Here is a 21,071-nt window from a genome sequence, read left to right on the forward strand (position 1 = left end):
AAAACTGGCAAAATGCAAACAGTATTTTTAAGTGCTCACAAAAGACGGCTTTGGATTAATGTAAGTTAACTGTTCTAAAAACCCAAAATTAGCGTGACTGAAGCAAAAATACAACAAATCCAGATGTTTTTGATGAGGGTTAAAAACTCACAAAAGTACAATTTGCATAATATGTGTTCTTTAACTAAAATATCACAGGAATGAGAGAGTTTTGGCTGTTTTTACAAGTCAAGGCAAAATACTTGATGTGCTTTGACGTCAGTGCAATAAAGGGGGATTATCAGAGAAGTTTTATCTAAAAAAAAATCACTTTATAAAGTTGGAATGATTTCTGTTTTGGACTGGCTTTTTCCTCACTTAAACCCACTGCTACTTTCACGCATATACCATGTCGATATTGCGTTGCTATGCCGACGCCGTACTGGACAGGTACCACAAAGCCAGAGTACAGAATTCACTTTGCCCTGTTCAATATGGCGTCTTCTTCAGCACACAAGCCAATGCAGTATCTAACTCAGTGTTCGTCCATAGTGTCTCGTCAGCACCAGTCCTTGTCCTCTCTGTCCCTGAGTGCTCCCGTCCCTCTGCCCGTGGGACTGGGTGCAGAGTTCACCCCTAGTGTAAAGTGGTATCCGTTGGGGACCCCTCCTGCGGCCGATGACCCAGTGGGGGTGGTCCTGTTGGGGGGTCGCCCTGAAGTGTGGCTGCCTACTGCTTCCTGGAAGTCCTGCGTGTCCTCAGAGCGGGACGCGGCCTCTCTGTGTGGGTTGGGGTCGGAGCCGATGCAGGTGTCCTCACGGGGGCCCAGTAAGCGCTCGTGCTCTGACTGTCCTCGGCTGGGGCGGGGTGAGTGTCCCGTGGTGAGGGCGGTGGAGGGCAGAGGGGAGGGCAGGGTGGAGGGCGTCTTGTAAGCCACTCCGGGCCGAGGGGTGAGGGGGGTCTGGGGGAGCTGACGTCTGCCTCGCCCTGTTGTGGAGCTCAGAGCAGGAGGGAGGGTCCCGGGTCTGAGCTGCAGAGGTAGAGGAAGAGAAGGTTATGGTTTTTTTATTACATACTTCAAAATAATGTGAAGAATTAAAAAAAAATCCCCGCCTCCAACGTATTTAAGAAAAATAATTACGAAACTTGATGATGATTCATCTGCGATCAAGATTGTGATCGTGGAGAAAATCTTGAGCCGTAACTAAAAATGGTGGTTCGTAGGTCTTAGAATGAGACCAGGACAAAGATAAACAAACTTAGAACCTTTGGACGACCAAAGACGAGCTGTGACTGATATAGTCTGTCTGATATTTGGGAGTCTTGGTGCAGAGTGAGCCCTTCTCTCGCTGCGTCTATGATCAACCTTTGTGACCAACAGTAAATATTAACAGCAGAAGAACTTTGCTGTGAACGGGACCGTCTGTGTCTTTTTCATTTACTCACTTCTACAAACGTGAAAACACCGCTAGCATGTAGCACTAGTTGCTGCTAACCTGTACAATTATGGAGATGTAAACACACGGAGCCTAGAGCCTGATATTCTCTCTGCTCTTCTGGTGAGTGGGTATGTGATCTTTCCTTCTCTAATTAGTGATAAATAAACACAATTACAAATGATTTCAATGCAGGTATGGCATATTCTGTAACTAAATCCATCATTAAAGTATTCTTCCCATCACCCAGTATTTCTTAATAGCCAATAAATCTATTCAAAAGTTACAATAAAAAACTTCAGAAAGAGACCATAAATATATATAATTCCAGACCTGTCTGAGGTATGGGTCGGGCCCCTCCCCCGGTGAGGTGGTACAGCTGGGTCCGGCTGAGCGGGTGTGGGAGGGCTCTCTGTTGCCATAGCGCTCACAGGAGTAGTACCTCTGCTTCTCTCCGGCTGAAGAGTGGTGCCTCCTCTCAGCGGGACGACTGCGCTCACGATCTCTGGCCCTATCCCGCAACCCGCCCTCTCCCGGCTCCTCTGGAAACGGACCTACAGTATACGGCAGGGAGTAGGGCAGAGGTGTTAGTAGAACAGTAGTAGCTGCTCACAACCTAAAATGTAACTATGGAGTGAGTCATTTGATTGTGATACTACTATAAGTACTACTGTTATTACTACTACTAACAGACAAGTCTATCCTAAAGCTCCAAATACATTATTGAGGCTTACCTAACCTCTGTTTCATGTTCTCTATGGCCCAAATTAGTCAACAGAATCACCCCATCTATAAAGCCTCTGTAGAGCAGTTATTAAAGGACCATTTGACTATCTATTATATTTAGACTGACTGGGAGTGATTTGCTATTACGTTTCTATCTATCAGATACATTTTCCTTATTAAATTCAATACATCTTATTCTGCAGTATACAACTAACCAGAAGATGGAGCCAAAGTGTCTCTTACTTACACTTCATGTTTTGCCCGTGATGCTGTGGGTCTGTACTTCACAGCTGACACAGCTTAAACTGATTGTATGAAAAAGTATAGTAATGGTGGTAGCAATTTGGTGGTAGAAGGCAAGTTAATTTGTGTAGCACAATTCATACACTGAGTAATTCAAAGAGAAAGTGAAGAATAAAAACCTTTCAGTCAAACATTGTCAAAGTGGAGGCCTGTCTCACATCTTAAGAAAGACTGTTCAAGGTTTTGGCTGCATAGAACTGAAATGCTGATTTCCCATGTTTAGTCCTGGTTTAGTCCTGGTTTAGTCCTGGTGTAGTCCTGGTTTAGTCCTGGTGTAGTCCTGGTTTAGACTGGACTCTGGGCACCAGCAGGAGGCCGGTCGCTGAAGTCCTCAGAGTGTGAGATGGTTCATAAGGCACAAACATGTCAGAGCTGTACTTTGGTGCTAAGCCAGCTTGTGATGTCATGAAGTGGTAGTTTTTAAGTTATGAGCTAAGAACTTTTAGCTTTTGCTCAGTAAAGATTTGAAATTCCAGGGCTGAAAACATCCAAATGATTCTAGTGAAGGTGCATGGAGTTTAAAAACACAATGGAGCACTTCCTGTATCACCACATGACATCACAAGGTGGAACAGAGAAGAACTAAATATGCAGGATTTGTGTGTGTGTGTGTAAAACATTATCACCTCGATCATAACATAGTGTGTCTCATACCAGGCGCGTCCATCTGCTCCAGTGACTTCTGCCTCCTCTCCCTCTCTCTCCTCCTCTGGCAGCGGTGATGGTGATAATGCCCTCTGCCCTCCGTCTGCTCCACCCGCTGCAGGTCGTACTCCCCCAGTGAGAGCTCAGGGGGGCGCTGTGGAGCCAGGGAGGACGCGGATCGCCTCACCGGGCTCAGGTCTACGATGGGCTGATGGACACAAAGGACATGTGAGAGTAGAACACGTGCAGAGACAAAAGACAGTTCCACCCAAAAGACGGCACAATCACAACACGACTGCTGCACAGGAGCTTTGAGCCGGCAGAAGTGTTAGAGTTACCAAAGAAAACAGCACAGATTATACAAATTATAGATAAATGATCAAAATAAAGCAGGTTAGTTCAAACGGGTCAGGTGCTGATCATCACAGTTCAGTTCAGAATGACACACTGTCCTGGTTTAATCCTGGTCTAGTGTAAATTTAGTCCCAAACTTTAGCAAATTGTTTTCAGTGTCATGTTTTAGCTTCAAGTCCCAAGTCAGTGAAACTTAGCTCAACACCAGACTGATATGTGCCACTGTGAATTGAGTTTTGCACGTTTATCAATCTCGAATGTCTACGGAAAAGGCGAGTATTTAAATCTGATTGGTCGAAGCGCCACAACAGAGAAACAAGCCAAAAAAACCTAACTTTGTTTAAATCCAACTGAGAGAAAAGCACACATTTCCCTCTACAAATGCACAAGATGAAGTACGTCTGTAGTCGCTGTTTTGGTTTGGTTTGAGCGCTTCCTTTTGGCTTCGGCCCAGACCGCGATGCTGCCCCTGTGACTGATCTGAATCACTGGTTAACTGGACAATCACACTAGCGGGAGCATGCCAAGATGGATTCTCGTACAAATATGTGTGTGAGGATTAATTTTGTTAGCCAGATTAATGTAAATGAGCACAAATAAAGACCAAAGTCGTTCAGTTTCAAGTCTTCTTAACGATTAAAGTAAAAGAAAATGTCAAATCAGCTGGACAAGAAGTTACCTGGACAACTGAGGGATTACAGACCTGTCACTTTAACTATCTGCACCATCATATTTTACAAGAATGATAAAACGGTAACTTGATTTGATGATGTGCAAGAGCATCCCTTCTCCTTTCACTCCAGAAATTCAAAAGTTCCTAAAGATTACTTCTGACAATGTCCCGATACTGATCAAGAAGTATTTAATTGTGTAATTTGACACTAAACTGTGATACATTCAACACCTTCCCCAGATTCAGCAACTGACCAGTAAAACCAGAAAAAAGAATACTGTACCATCACAACACATAAAATATTTATCATAGTAAAGTAAGTAAAGTAAAGTATATTCAATATCCAGTCTTAAGATGTGAGCTGTTCCACTTTGAATTATTAATCGAGAAGTGAAAATAACACACATTTAAGACTGGCTTCAAATACACATGATTAGATTAGACTAGAACAAAAAGAAAGAAAGAAAGTTAGTATAAGCACAACTCACAAAAGCACACACTGCTCCCAACCCAGTCTGCTGATTCACCGGTCTATGTCTACGATGACGGAGCAAGGACTTTTCACACAATCTTGTCAAGGCTTCCATAAATATTGACATGTTGCCTTGGTGTCGACTGATGCTGACGTCAAGTTTATACTACACAAAGTGGGTGAACTACACTAAGCCCACTGCTGTCCCACTGTGGCACCAGGTTTCCCATCCAAGTACTAACCAGGCCAAGTTTGCTTCAAGGGCCCATATTACACTATTTTCTGATCTGTTATGTCGTTTCCTTATCAAAATCATACCTGGAGTTTTGCTTTGTTTTAATCACACGTTTAACACACAAACCCTGCACGTTTAGTTCTTCTCTCAAACACAATATGAGCTGTTCCACCTTATGATGTCATGTGGTAATACAGGAAGTGCAATTGCATTTTCACTGTGTTTTTAAACTCCATACGCCAACACTAGAATCATCTGAATAATTAAATCTCTACTGAACAAAAGACAAAAGGTAGCTGTCCTTTTTTCTGCACTTTCCCCCCTCCCTTCTGTGTCTGAACCTGCAGCTGGGGCGGAGATCTCGGTTCCTCCCGTTCACACCTGGAGCTAATCTACAATCAGCTGCACCCGGGGAGGATAAGAGGAGCCAGGACCTGACACTCAGCGCCAGATCGTCTGTGTATCTTTGTAGTACTCCCTGCTTGGCTCAGTTCATGTTTTTGCGCTTTTTGACTTCGCTAAATCGGATGCTTTCGCTCCTCACCAGATCTCGCTCCCTGGACCCGCTCAGCTCTCCCATCTCCGACCCTGCTCTTCTTTACCTGTACTGTCCGTCCCGTCTCAGACTCTGCTGCTCCCGCTCTACCCCCGGACCACGGCAAACACCCCGCTCTCGACTCGCTGATTGATCTACCGTCATTTTGCACTTTGCACTTCTGTAAATAAATTAAACCTTTCCCCGAGTTCTGTCTTTTTGGTCCCTCCTGTCAGACGTTACGACATCATGACATCACAAGGTGGAACTGAGCATTTTGAGCTTTGGAGATGTAGCGAGACTAATAATAAAGAGATACTCAAACATGTGTGAATGAAACTAAACACAACTCCAGATGTTTTTGAGGAGGTAACAGCATTAGAACATGACTTAAAGCTCACAAGGGTCAATTTTGTGTAATATGGGACCTTTAAGTAGCGTAATTATTAAGTCAATCTGTAAATCTGCGCTATGTTAGACTGTAAATATCTAATTGTTATGTATCTACTAATGAGTTTCAGCTTGTTGTAATATGCAACAGTTTGAGGACTCATTCAAAAAAGACCGTATTTTATTTTAAATGGGTAGTCGCTTTGGTAATGATTGTAATTTCTCATCATTCTGAAAGGCGTGAGTTTATATTTTTGTGCACTATTACGGAATAAATACATAGTTAATAACTTCTTTTTGTGGTTTTCTCAGAGACTGGGTTGCTTCCACACTCACACAAGCGGCCACCTTCCACCACATCGTAAAAAGAAAACTCCAACGATGAACCAAAGTAAAGTATTAATATTAATGTCACACAGATGAGAAGTAGAACGAGGGAGCAGGAACACACAACAAGAGAGAGAGAGGAGGGGCAGGAAGAGGACAGGTGGAGGACAGGTGGTACATACTGCCAGCTGGGTCCCAGGGCTGTGTCGGGGGAGATTCCGCTATGGGACAGACCAGAGGAGGGGACAATGTTAGCTTCAAAACGGGTTAGCGAGGAGTGGCGAGAGACAAGAGACAGGACAGAGAGGCTGGAAGGAGTCAGAAGATACTACACTGGGCAATATTAATTAATTATTTCATCTTTTATTAAACTATCTCAATGACGGTTTTATAATAACCCAACAGGACAGAGTTTGTAAGTGTTCGATATATTGCTGAAGTAAATATAGACGATAAATGATAATATTGAAACTAATTTATAACACTGACATTATCCCCAAAAAGCTTTTCTAAATCTATAATATGGTTAAAAACATGAGCTGCAATAAATACACAGACGAATGAAACTCTTACTACAAAGTTTGTATCTATAATTAGTCATTTATTCAACTGTCTAGAGCTCAAATTTTATCGTAGAACAGAAAATTAACAAAACGTTCTCCTCTAGTGCGAAGAAAAAGTCCCCACGATCAATACAGACCCTCAAAAATGATTGTTTCTTCTATCATGTATTAAACAATAACTCGGTATAGTAATTATTGTGACAGGTCTATGTGTGTCCAAAGGTTTTTTTTGTTAGCTGGTCAATAAATTCTTTAATTAGCTCTTTATGCTCACGGAAGACTCGACAGACAAATGCTGTGGACAAACAAATGCAGCTTTGATTCAAAACAAAGGACATTTTTAACATGGTTTTGTTTTACCAAATCTCTCACAGCAGAATAATGTTGGACAAAAATGACAAATATACTGAATCAAACTCTTTCAATGAAGTTTGCCAGTTGTTGGGTGATTTTGCAGGTATTTACACCAGATGCCCTTCCCGTCACAATCAGTCATATAAATGTATACTATTAAATAAATAAATAAATGTATACTGTGACAGAAATGAGCAACGTGGTCCAGAGTAAGTACGAGAAAACTCTACGCCCTCTAAGTGAAATGTCATACAACAAAGAGTATCTTACGAAGTACTCAGTATTGAGGCACAAGTGTAATACACCAAGTATCTTATGAAGTACTCAGTATAGAGGCACATGTGTAATACACCAAGTATCTTATGAAGTACTCAGTATAGAGGCACATGTGTAATACACCAAGTATCTTACGAAGTACTCAGTATTGAGGCACATGTGAACAGGAGTGAGTATTTTTCAGAGTACTCAGTGTTGAGGCACATGTGTAATACAGTGAGTATTTTACATAGTATTCAGCAATGAGGCACATGTAGTACATTGAGTATCTTATGTAGTACTCAGTATTGAGGCACATGTGTAGTACAGTGAGTATCTTACGTAGTACTCAGCGTTGAGGCACGTGTAGTACAGTGAGTATCTTACGTAGTACTCAGCGTTGAGGCACATGTAGTACAGTGAGTATCTTACGTAGTACTCAGCGTTGAGGCACATGTAGTACAGTGAGTATCTTACGTAGTACTCAGCGTTGAGGCACATGTAGTACAGTGAGTATCTTACGTAGTACTCAGCGTTGAGGCACATGTAGTACAGTGAGTATCTTACGTAGTACTCAGCGTTGAGGCACATGTAGTACAGTGAGTATCTTACGTAGTACTCAGCGTTGAGGCGTGGCAGTGACGCTGCTCTTTGACCCTCCAGAACAGGATAACCCTCTGAGTCCGACTCCACCGGCTTTATCTCCACCACCTCCTACAACACCAGGACATGATGTTTCACCAGAGGAGACTTGAACACAAACTGAGGACTGGTCATTGATTTAATTATTTCCTGCACTGAATTAACAGCTTCATTTCCACAGATAATCACAGATAATCACAGATAATCACATGTATTTGTCTGTTTGACGTCTACAGGCTCAAGACTAAAGCACACACTTCATCATCAGGGTTATATTATCTGCTCAGCCTTTGCTCACCCACTTCTCCTCCCCTCAGGCTGGAGCTCCTGCCCATCACCCCATCAGCGCTCAGTCCCACATGCTTCTTGACACATTCATTTACACATTTGTCAACACATATACGTCTATTTTGAGTGTGTCCAGAAGTGGAGACAGGATCTTTAGCAGAAGACGGTGCTACTTCTGATATAGATACAGTATTTCTCTCTATTGAATGTGTCCGTGGTGATGTACACAGAGCTGTAGAGGCGTGTGCAGTCTGTGTGTACCTGAGGTCTGGTGGAGGAGGGCACGTCCTCGGACTGGCCCCTCTGCAGTCGTCTCCTGACCCTGGGCCCCTGGGTGGTCTGACACACATCTCCAGACTGGGAGTGTTTGATTCTCTGTGGTTGTCTGCATAAAATCACATATGAGTTAATAGCTGTTATGTCGATTGATCCACAAGAAAACTGGAACACAGCATATTAAAAAAAAAATAAAAATAAAAATAAATAAATAACTTTGCTAAGCAGCCTTGATTTTTTTCTTTACATTTTTTTCTTTATTTATTTTTTATATTTTGATTTAATAAGTTTTAGTCAAGATTTTACCAAATTATTGTTTAGTTTTGGTTAAGTTTTAGTCGACAAAAATTAAATCCAAAAGTTAAATCCGTGACTAAATCCATTACTTTGCAGTGACATCACATTGGGGGTGTTTTGCATGTATGTGTATGGTAGAATGTTCAGAGGTTACCATAGTGACACAATGCACACATAAGCAAACACAGCAAAATAAGTTTTAGATCGTCTGAAAACTCAAGAATAATTACAAAAAGGATTTAAACAGCACATTTTCAGGAGCCTGTGATCAATACGAGCGTTCATGTTTCTGTTTAGGTGTTTTATTTTCAACAAAAAGGTCGTTTGAGACTGTAATACCAGTTTAGTCAGTACTTTAAAGTCAGATTGTGTAAAAATCCACTCAGATTAAAGTCTAACAAAGCCTCAGACAGAGCAGAGCCTACAGTTAGCATCACACTCGCAGGGAATGTTGAAAACTATCAACAGTACCCAGTTTTTAGCTACCAGAAAATATATTTTGATTTATTTGAGCATCTTTTTCAACGCATTTCATGAAGGTGTGTCTGGATGGACTCGGTGATGATCATGTGGAGGATGTGAGTAAAGTTCTCCAGCGACTAAGAGACTTTTATCAAACTTAAGCCAAGCAAGTGTGACATTTTTACATCCGGTGTGCGCTACTTCGGCAGGATAGTGTCAGCAGAGGGCAGTAGAGTCGATCCTGCAGATTTCTTAAGCAGTAAAAGCACTTAAGGATGTCAAACCACAAAACGATGGTCAGCTCAGAAAGATTTTAGACCTTCTGTCACTACAGGCAACGCATTAAAGACTTTTCCAGTACCAAGACACACCGAAATTAAATACGACAACAGTGACAAAGACAAAACAAAAGACAAAAAGAAAGCCAGTCCAGTTGTCTCCTCAACAAAACAAATAGAGTGGACGGACCAACACCAAAGCACATTCGAGGAGCTAATAGACTGTTTGCTCAACCCGCCAGTGCTCGGTTTCCCAGACTTCACACAGCCATTAATCGTACACACCGACGCTTCACACAAGGGACTAGGAGCAGGGCTGTACCAAAGACAAAATGGTAAACTGCGTGTTATTAATGGCTCGCACACGTTAAAACAGCAGCTCAGAAGAACTACTATGTCCACGCAGGCGAGCTAGATGTTTTAACTTTAAAGTGGGCCATCACAGACAAATTTAGAGACGACTTCTAGAGATTCTATGCCCAAATATTCACTGTGTTTAGTGACAACAATCCACAAATACTGATGCTTTATTAAGACTGCCCCTTGATGTGGAGACACTAATAAAAGACTGTGTAGAATTTCCTCCTGACTCCATTGCAGGTGTAGTTCAGGCCATCGAGATTCAAAAGCTACATGGACCTGATCAGCAGCAGCAGCCATGTCAGTCACAGCACGTTGAGTCAGCTAAAGCATCACTCACACCCACACCAAAAGAACAGTTAAGCCAAGAACAAAAGCCTGACCCTGTTATTAGTCCTGTATTACAGTGTAAACAAACACACTCAAACACACTGACCACAGACCTCGAAACATTCAGTCCAAAAATAAAATGTCTGTTCAGAGAATGGGACAAGCTAGTGCAAGATAATGATGGCCGTCTGTACAGAACCACTTCTGCCCACAAACAGCTGGTCCTGCCAGAACAGTTTAAAAAGACAGTGTGTGAAGAGCTGCACAATAACGTGGGCCATCAAAGTGTTGAGTGTCTTTAGTACGTGAACGCTTTTTTTGGCCAAACATGGAGTCAGATATTGAGCATTATGTGACCAAAGTTTGTTCCGTAGAAACTTCTCCAGAGATGACTTAAGACTTTTCCTTATAGACAATAGACTGTAATTGTTCTGGTTATTGACTCTCTAGTCTTCAGATCTGGACTGTGGTGCTTAAACTCAGCAGATGTGGTTTGCACTTGAGTTTATGGACTAATGGGCAAACATGGACTATAAAGATCCTTTGTTTTAGTGATTGGTGAAAGGTTACCACATATTCTACACTTGTAATTTGTACATTATTAAGACATTTTACTGTTAAACTGAACCTAAAGAAATGTTTACATCTGTATTTTGGAGTTTTAAGACCTCATGGTTTTCTGTCCTATGAACTTGCACTCTGCCATTTTGTGTCTACAAAAGTTAATGTTACAAAGCCAAAAGCATATTCTGCTGCAATTATTTTGTATAAGAACTTATTAATATGTGAAATAGCCAAGAGTAAATGTTTTATTTTGTTTGGCAAAGCTGTTCTTCCAATGTTGACCATTTTACAGTATAAAAATATGTTACAATGTAAAAATAATGTTCATATGACTGCATTAAACTCCTGTGAAACAATGATAAATTACTCTTGTGATTCTTTCTCCCTATTTCCAGGGGTTTAACACTAACTCTGATAAACAGACGTGTTCTTGGGCGTGGGGTTTGTTTATGATCAGGTTTGGGGCTCTGGGATTCAAAAGTGGAACTTGGATCTAGTCTCCACTTGCTCCTTTCATTCACTCAGTTCTACTCAATTCTAGTCGGGGAAAATATCTATGTCCGCTGTCAAGTTTTAGTCAGCAGTGGAACGTAACAAAGTAAAAGTAATAAAGTACTGGACCTAAATACAAATTTTACTTTTTTATTTTAAGTGGATACTTTTTACTTTTTACTTCACTACATTTGAGAGCAGGTATCTGTACTTTCTACTCCACTACATTTTTTAGCTGGACTGAAAAGTAAAAGTATTTTTATTATTGACCTGCTGAAAAGGCCCAGTTTATCTGAAAATGCCCAGTTTATCTTTAACATCTTTATAGTTTGAGCAAACAAAAATATTCAAATAAAAACAACTACAACAAAATATCAATTCCATTGTTTCTGTTGAACAAAGTTCAGCACAAATCTGCATCAAAATCACTACATTTCAAGCTTAATTAGATTTGAAAATCTGCGAAAATTCCTTTTTACTTTTTAAGTACATTTTTAAATGGGCACTTTTTTCATGATTTTTTCATGTGATACTTTTTCTTGAGTATTCTGTTGCTCTGGTATCTGTACTTTTACTTAAGCAACAAAATTGAGTAGTTCTTCCACCGTTGGTTTTAATCTAAACAAAATGACATGACTGAAAACTGTGACGAAATATTTGAGTCAACAAAATGACCACTGTGAGTACATTTTAAAGATGTGACTCACATGGTTCCCCTGTCCGTGGGTGTGGCAGACGAGGGCACAGCGGTGGAGGTAGAGGGGCTCATGGTGGAGGAGATGGAGGAGGGGATGGTGGCTGGTTCCTCTGCTCTCTTCTCTGGCTCTGGCCCAGGCTCGGACTCAGGAGGAGGGGGTGAGCGCGGGGGCTGTCTGGGCCGGGCGTCCATGTCCTGGAGGTGGGCGAAGGGCAGCACCGAGCGGAACAGAACACCCAACTTACACTGGGGGATCACAAACATCAGCACATTAAACACATGTCACTTTCTCATATCAATTAAATTTTATCTGCCAGTGGAGCAAGATTTATTAATTTTCTTTCTTATTTCTGGGAACAAACAAACAAAAACAAATAAATAAATAAATAGAATGATCTTGTCCAGACAAAAAACTAATGTAAAACTAAGTTAAGACAATCCTTCAAATCTGATGCCAATGATGTACATAGAACATTTGACTTAACTTGAGTAACAAAAAATATTGAACTGAGGATGATAGTTCAACATATACATAACATAAGTAAATTACGCTAAAACCAGAAGTACTGTATTTATATAACTCACCCGTACCCACTTATTCTCATATTGACCATACTGAGTGTGTCTCACCTGGGGGCCCGTGGGGTGCAGTGCCTGAAGTTTCTTGAGCTTGTTCTGTTTGTAGTAGTCATAAATCATGAGTGCTGCATACACTTTCCCCACTGTCAGCTCATTATCTGAAAACAGAGGAGGGACAGTTCACACATGTGTCCACTAGAGGGCAGCAGAGGAGCATCAAACTGATTCAAGAGTCAGAACTACAGATGTATCCAAAAGATGGACATATTAGTATTATATATATATTTAATTAACGCTTATACAAGACATATCCTGCTTTTTCAAGTATTATAGTATTATTTGTAGTATTTTGTAGTATTGGGTATATCATTATTTACAGTTTGTTTATTGTAAATAGCTATATTGTAACACAAAATCATAAAAACTTGTCTAATGACTTCCTGTTCAAACCTGCAGAGCCTCATGTTGGCCTTCCACAGTAGGAAGCAGCTATGAAAAATGGCTATGAAACATTTTTTTCTAACTCTCCATGTACCTGGAGCCAAAATCTTTTGAATAATTGCAAGTAAGTAAAGGAAAGTGTGTAGAGATAGTGGGAAAGCACTCGACTCCAATACAGGGCAATACAGGATTACTCAAACATACATGAATCAATTTTCAACTTTTAGTGAGTTTATGATGGAACACTGTAATGACATTTCTACTTTACAACCAGATACTGTCACCTTTTAATTTAATTAGTTTATCTCTTTTATATGTGCTTATTATGTGTTCAGTCACTGTAATCACAAATATTGTTAAGCTTAAACATAATCATATAAAAGTTTGAAATTTCACAGTTTATTCTTAGATTAAACTTATCAGACTTAACTCAGCTCCGCTTTGTTTTTTACCCTTTATTAACAGTTTAAATACATCATCTTCATAGACTTTGACAAAGTATTTATCAGTAAAACACTTTATATTTCAAGAGTAAATTTCACTGAATTAATTTGAAGAGAAGTACTAAGAGATACAAAATGAACCAGGTACCTAAGTCAGATATGCCCATTAGGTTCTCCTCTTTTGATATTAATGATTTAACAGCTGTAGCAAATTAATAAAACAGTAAGTATATGAATAGTAGTGTTTTGCAATCTGCACATGTCTCAAAACTCTAAATGTTTCTATCAAAGAATCATGTCCACATCCACACACTGGAGGACACAGTGGCAGCATAGACTGACATCGGCATGGATTAAACTGCCTACACTGTGGTTAGAGGGAGTATGTCTGTACAGCCTAAGCTCCTGTGTGTGACACTTACACTTGTGTGGCGTGACGAGCAGGTCCACGTTCTTCTGCGACAGGTTGGGCCACACTTTGCTGATCTCTCTGCGCAGCTCCGCGTCACACAGGTGCTGAGCCAGGACTCCTGAGCACACGATGCATTAAACACAAAGCATTAAACACGATGCATTAAACATCACATCTCCTATGGAAACCGTAAGCAGAGAGAGCACACATACATATATATAAGTGTTTCTCATTCTCAGTTTATGGACAGGCCTCATGTGAAAGCTCAGAACCTCCAGAATTCACTCACTGAGCTGTAGAGGCTGCACTAGCACTGATTGTCTTCCCTAGTGCTTTGTAAAGAATAGCGAGCTGTGATTGGCTGATCTGACATGAGCGTATTGAGGGGATGTTTGTGATTGGCTGAAGGTTTCATACTGACCTATGATTGGCTGAGGGTTTCATACACTGAGGTGATTGGCTGACCTGATGTTTAATAGTGAATTGTGAGCAGTGATTGGCTGAGGGTTTGATACTAAGCTATGATTGGCTGATGGTTTCATGCAATGCTGTGATTGGTTGACCTGATGTTTGATAGAGAATAGTGAGCTGTGATTGGCTGATCTGACAGACATGAGCGCAATGAGGGGCTGTGATTGGCTGAGGGTTTCATACTGAGCTATAATTGGCTGAGGGTTTCATGCAGTGACGTGATTGGCTGACCTCATGTGTGATAGAAAATGGGAGGCTGTGATTGGCTGATGGTTTTATACAGAGCTGTGATTGGCTGACCTACTGTTTGATAAAGAATAGTGAGCTGTGATTGGCTGACCTGCTGTTTAATAGAGAATAGTGAGCTGTGATTGGCTGATCTGATGTTTAATAAAGAATTGTGAGCTGTGATTGGCTGACCTGTTAGACGTGAGTATAACGAGGGGCTGTGATTGGCTGATCTGATGTTTAATAAAGAATAGTGAGCTGTGATTGGCTGATCTGATGTTTAATAGAGAATAGTGAGCTGTGATTGGCTGACCTGATGTTTAATAGAGAATAGTGAGCTGTGATTGGCTGACCTGATGTTTAATAGAGAATAGTGAGCTGTGATTGGTTGACCTGATGCTTGATAGAGAATAGTGAGCTGTGATTGGTTGACCTGATGCTTGATAGAGAATAGTGAGCTGTGATTGGCTGACCTGATGTTTAATAGAGAATAGTGAGCTGTGATTGTCTGACCTGATGCCAGTTTGATGCCCAGCGCGGTCCTGATCAGAGCCATGAGGGTGGAGGTGAAGTGCACGGTGTAGTCCTCCCCGATGGGCATGTTCATCTTCACCAGGCGCTGAGGGACAGAAGCACTCAGTCAGAGAAAGAAGAGGTTTTATTTTTGTCTCAAATCAAAATGGACGAAACACTATGCCTCTGACAACATGCTCCGCTGGGCACACAGAGGGCTGAGAATCAAAAGGAGCAAGAAACACGCTGCTAACTTTACACAAGAAGCAAAACTGTTCAAATTTTAATGTTCCTAAAAGCTACGTTTTCAGACAAAATTACAAAATGCTATTGTGATTTTAATATCCTGTAAATATAATAAATAAAAGAGATGTTGACGGATAAGACTTCATGGAATACAATTATTTTAAAGGTACGGTATGTAACTTTCAGGATGTGGCATGTCACCTGCATGATTCCACGGAAACAGAAAGTTAAAACCATACTTTGGAACATTCTCCATGGAGATAGATAAGCAGGAGGAGGCCCTACTCCAGCCTTAATAAGAATCAGTTTTGTGAAGATGCAAGCCTACTTTCATGTTCTGTTTATGTTTTTCAGTGCAATAAACAGAAGCAAAGTGAAAAAAAACATGCTATTTTTGTCCAAATGTTACATAATGTGGCTTTAATGATGATTGTTAAAGAAGACCTACTGTGCTTGTGGCTGCTCTAGTTATAATCTACGACACCTGTGGATCATTATGTCATAAGTTGTACATTTTAAATCACAATATTTAACCAAGACGACTTAATAAAAGAAAAAAATCTACTGTCGAATCTTATGTGTATCACCACTAAAGAAAAAAAAAACTGGAGAGCGAAGAAAGTACAGAGAAGTGGGAGTGTACCGGTGGCGGTGAAAATGAGGGTTGATCGGCAAAATGGCGTCTTGATAATAAGCGATGAAAGGATGCACAAACATGCATGAATCACTCCAAATACATCTTGGGTGAGTAAATGGTGAGGGGAGACAACTATAGCATGAGTAAAATATCTGAAAAGTCCATTATCATAAGATGTAGTAAGCGAAAACTGCTTAGTAATTAAAAATACTGCCATTTTCAAACATATCCCCGGTCATAAATGAGTGTCTTGTATCGTGCTGTCCGAGGTAAGACTATTCTTGCAGCGATGGTGAGGTCCTGGTGGTGTTGCGTTGGAGCGGTTGCTATGAGACGAGTGAAGATGGTGTGAAAAAGCCGTGCTCTGGTGCTAAACGCTGCTGCAGGAGGATTATGTAGCAGGGACAGTGTGGAAGTCTGAGCTTATCTACTGTTAACAACATGCACTGGCACATACTGCCTCAGAATTATAATAACAGCACAGCCATATATACGCAACGTTATGTAACTGATGGCAGCAGATCATCATTTTACCAAAGGAGGCTGCTGTTCAAGGAAGTTACATTTTGTTGAGTAGAGGTTTGGAGCTGCTGTGCTGTATCTCCAGAGGTAAACATGTTGAAATCAAGCTTTTACTGATAACAATTCTAATGCTGACTTATGTTTTTATGCTATAATTTTGTGTTTTGCTTCTGAAGATGATTATCTAATCAAAAAGCAGAGTGAGTTTATCACTTGAATTGACAGTTTCACTACTGAAATCCAGTTGGTCTAAACCAGGGGTGTCCAAACTTTTCTCATTAAGGGCCACATATAAAAACACAGACAAAGCTAAGAGCCGATTGAGGGCCATAGACTGATCGCAAATACAGTAAATACTACAAATCTGTGTTATTATTACAAGTTAGACTGAACCACTAGATCTTTATTCATGCTTACATCCTCAGTGGGACACATTAAATATTTGATATGAGCTTGTTAAAGTATATTTTCAGAAATGTACAGTAAAAAGTACTGTTTAAGGTAATATGGGACAATTCACCTGGAAGCTTGAGGGCGGAGAAAAATTGTTTTGAGGGCCGCATTAGGTCCCCGGGCCACAGTTTGGGCATGTCTGGTCTAAACCTAAAAAAATTCTCTCTGATCTGAACCGTCACTACCTAAACCCTAGCACGTCCAATCATTAATCAGTGCTAGTGCAGCCTCTGCAGCTCAGTGAGGAGGCTCTGAGCTTTCACATGAGGCCTGTTCTGTCCATACACTGAGAATAATACTTATACTTCACTACATTATAGATTCTTTAACTGCTTCAAAGTTTGAGGTTTTGGGGGTATATAAAAGTAAATATGTAAAAGATACAAAAGTAAAAGTTGTTTTCCCTGTGTCTGGATAGGCCCAACCTAATTCGAGAACCAAACCCACAACCTTCTTATTATGAGGCTAAAGTCCTATCTACTACGCCACCTCATGTCAGACAGGTCTCCTCTGTGGACCTGCGTCGACGTCAGCAGTACATTTACTGTCGTGTCTGAAAGTGAGTATTTTAAAATTTCATGCTGATACATTTTTAGTTTTTTTTTTCCCCTTTATGTGCATCTTTAATAAATAATGAAATAGACTTGAGCTTTTCCCATAATTCCATGTAAGAAACAACTGGGTACTCGTCTTTCCTTTGCAACATGAGCTCAACACATGCACAAGCGGTGTGTATATGACCCTACTGAAACCAGAAGAGGAGTGTTGTTGTGTTTGAAATGAAAATAGCTCGTTAAATTACACAGTGGTAACACATTAAGCGCCTTGAACAAAGTGGTATCATTAGCAGCACAGCGTAATGATTATTGTAGAGCCTGATGGGCATGTGTTGACAGCGCACGTCACGCAGGACCCAGGGGTTAAAATGGAGGCAGCACTGTAGCCACGCTAGTTAAAACAACTCCAATTTTGAATATTAATCTTGATTTAAATAGTTTTGACAAGTTCCGTTTATTTACTTATTCTTCTGAAATGATTTGACATTGTTCAAACATTTCCTGACTTGTTTCCAGTACATTCTTTTCCACAAGGGAACGCAATTGTTTTTCTTAATCCAAGTGGGAATTGGAAATGTATTCAAAACTCCCTACATGATTATTTTAGCGTTAAGTCATTTTAACGATATTTTGACAGTGCAGAGCCTTTTAAAGGAAAGACCGAACGACCCAATATCTATGGCAAAATCATGCAATAAACAATAGGCTGCATGATGGTTGTAAACTGAAATTACTTTGGACAATAAGATTAATACGACAGGTTTGTGGAGCCAATGTCAAACTAATAATGATGAGGTCCAACACTCATAAGTTTGAATATTGCTTTGAAAAACCGCAAATCTCCCATAAAGTTGTAAGATGCTAGTTATATAGCGAGTGAATGATCCTAAAATTTTGATTTCTCATCTGACTAAAACATACTTAACAGGAATATTTGTATGATTTTATTAAAATTCCAGTTCTTTCCAGTTTTAAAACTTACTGGTTAGACACGGGCAGCAGCTGTGAAATACGTAGAGGTAAATCTGCCACAGTTACTTAGCAACCATAATGTTAATGTGGGTCAACATTGAGTAGATTAGACCGTATATAAATGGATATAGCTAGCCTGCTAACTACCACGTTCCAAATAGGAAGTGAGCATGGCCGCGCTTCCAGCTCCATTGACACCCTCTCTGCGTAAATGCGGTTGTCAGGCTCGTCATTTTGGTCTTAAAATGTTCGCATTGCCCCGCTGTACATGATCCTGGTGTTTTTATTTCACTATTGTGTAACATAAGATATAAACATTAAAAAGAGACAAATCAAGCGCCTTCTTTCCCTGAGGTCACTCCCGCTAGTGTTAGCAACAGGTTTGTTTGACAGCGCTGCTAAGTGCCCGTGGGAAGGGGCCTTGCTCCTGATTGGCTCTTTGGTTGCTATGATACTCGCTGTCGGAATTAATCCACTTCTGTATACAGTCTATGGATTAGATTAGTAAAAAACCCAAAAAACAATAACTTCTTTATTTTGTTGAATAAAGGTTTAAACTGTTAGAAAAACGCCTTCCTTGCAAATTAGTAGGCCTATTTCCTGTATTTTATGTACTTTCTCAACTTTTTTTTCTTCTGCAAACTGCAACTTAACTGAAACATAAAAAAACTGTCATACGCACTTCTTAAGACTAATATTTACTGAACAGCCTCCAAACAACGCTGTCAAATCATTACACACAATATTTGGAGAATGATTCTGATACTGCCGTGTGAAACGCCGGTGGTGTACGTGCACGTATGACCCAGTGCTAACGCTAGCCGCTCTGCTCCGTGTCACTGTGGATGTGCGCCGGGCCATTGACAAAAGTAGAGGTATTTTTGGAGACGGATGAACGGCACGCAGGCGGTCAGGAGCAGAGCAGGGCTGTGGGGCCGTGGATGTGATGGCTTCAGACAGCTCAGCGCACTGTGGAGGAGCTAGCATCGGGTCTAACGCTGATGCTAGCAGGAGGGCAGGCAACAGTCGCCGTTGGAGGTATGGGAGGAGGGAAGATTGGATGTATGCTCTTTTGAATATTTGGGAAATGTCTAAGTAACTAGTAATTGTAATAACATGAGAACTGGATGGAACAATACAGTTTACACTTTGAAAACATACTTAAGTTGTTTTTATACCCTGGTGATGGCTGTTTCAGAACACATCTAAACGATTTTAATTATGTGTATACTGGTGGGAGCCATAGACGGTATAACGGAGTGGACTGAGCACCCACAGCGTTCAGCTCCAGCCAAACGAAGGTCATCGAGGCTAGCAGTTATAGGGTTCAGTTATATAGAGTTCAATATTTGGAATTCCGACCAGGATTATCATAGCAAAAAAAGAGCCAATCCAGAGCGAGGCTGTTGAAGGAAACGCCCCTTCCAACCCGCATCGATGGTTTAGCAGAGAGTGGGCGCTTAGCAACGCTGCCAATCAAACCTGTTGCTAATGCCAGACGGAGCGACCTCGGGGAAAGAAGCCTCTAGATTTTTTCTGTTATTAATGTTTGTGTCTTGATTTACAGACACAATAACAAAAGAAATAAAAAACCCAGGGTCATGTAAAGTGGGTCAATACAAACATTTACAAACAAAATAATGAGCCTGACAGCAGTAGGTACAGAGAGACGCGTGACAATTTTTCAATAGAAAGTGAATTGGAGTCGATGGAGCCAGAAGCACGCCCATGCTCACTTCATATTTAGATCGCGGTGGCTAGCAGGTTAGCTATGTCCATTTATATGTACAGTCTACGGTGGCATATTGAAAATGTGTAGCCAATTATTTTGCCTTTTCACACAAACAGTTCATTGTAGTCCTGCTTTTCCACGTACACACTTAAAGTACTCCGCATCATATTGATATAAAATAATTCAGAAGAGTAGTTACATTTTAGTCTGAATCGACCCTGTTCTCCCGTCATACAGTAAGATTCACTATGTAACTTTTCTGCTCAAACTCCAATCACCTGCTTGTCTCCATTCAGATGTTATTATTTTACTTAGGACGTTCTACAATATGAGATTAAGCTCATCTATCTCGCATTTATTCAAATATAGGTGTTTTAATGCTAAAATAATACTGTGAAAAGCATATATTCAAGTGGGATCGCTTTTCCACAGATCTGAACTATAACTAGATCTGTTCGTGGCACTCGCTTCTATTCTTACTATCAAAAGTATTGAAAAATGTTTAAATCTGTGGAACATTCTAGCCAAAGCAATGCCATCTGATTGGAGACAAGTACTAGAAAAGTTACATAGTGCGGCGTAACCATCTCATCTGTTTTCATTCTTTCAAATTACAAAAATAGTCTTGTCTTCTTCGTAGATACAACCGACGTCACTCCCTCTGGTCACTAAATCAATCTGTCTGTTTTCTCTCACTGCTTTGGCTTCACATCATTTCAATTTCACTGTCTCTTCATTTTTCGGCCCGAAGACCTCACCATCTACAGGGAGGAAGGCGGGGGTCCTGACTCAGCTGGAGACAAAGCCCCCGTCCTGAGCCCCTGTACTCAACCCCCATCCTGAGTCTCCACCCAACCCACATCCCACATCTATTCATATCAGTAAACGTCTTTATCATGTACCATTGTTGTGGCGTAGTCCTTGCTGGTCAC

At 40.7% G+C, this 21,071-nt stretch overlaps 1 protein-coding gene across 1 annotated transcript in view; it reads right to left on the minus strand.

The window, feature by feature from the left end:
• Positions 1-393: 393 nt before the first annotated feature.
• The window catches only part of cacna1bb (calcium channel, voltage-dependent, N type, alpha 1B subunit, b), a 194,469-nt gene continuing 173,791 nt past the window's right edge, over positions 394-21,071 (minus strand). The window contains exons 43-52 of the mRNA XM_055225690.1: positions 15,021-15,126; positions 13,819-13,926; positions 12,564-12,670; positions 11,944-12,179; positions 8,439-8,562; positions 7,860-7,961; positions 6,258-6,296; positions 3,099-3,297; positions 1,749-1,969; positions 394-1,009 (exon numbers count right to left, since the gene is read on the minus strand). Of these exons, the coding sequence (XP_055081665.1) occupies positions 539-1,009; positions 1,749-1,969; positions 3,099-3,297; positions 6,258-6,296; positions 7,860-7,961; positions 8,439-8,562; positions 11,944-12,179; positions 12,564-12,670; positions 13,819-13,926; positions 15,021-15,126 (1,713 nt within the window). The 3' untranslated portion in view covers positions 394-538. The remainder of the gene's footprint in view (positions 1,010-1,748; positions 1,970-3,098; positions 3,298-6,257; positions 6,297-7,859; positions 7,962-8,438; positions 8,563-11,943; positions 12,180-12,563; positions 12,671-13,818; positions 13,927-15,020; positions 15,127-21,071) is intronic.

Source organism: Periophthalmus magnuspinnatus, chromosome 12 (assembly GCF_009829125.3).
Source record: "Periophthalmus magnuspinnatus isolate fPerMag1 chromosome 12, fPerMag1.2.pri, whole genome shotgun sequence".
Classification (NCBI taxonomy): domain Eukaryota; kingdom Metazoa; phylum Chordata; class Actinopteri; order Gobiiformes; family Gobiidae; genus Periophthalmus; species Periophthalmus magnuspinnatus.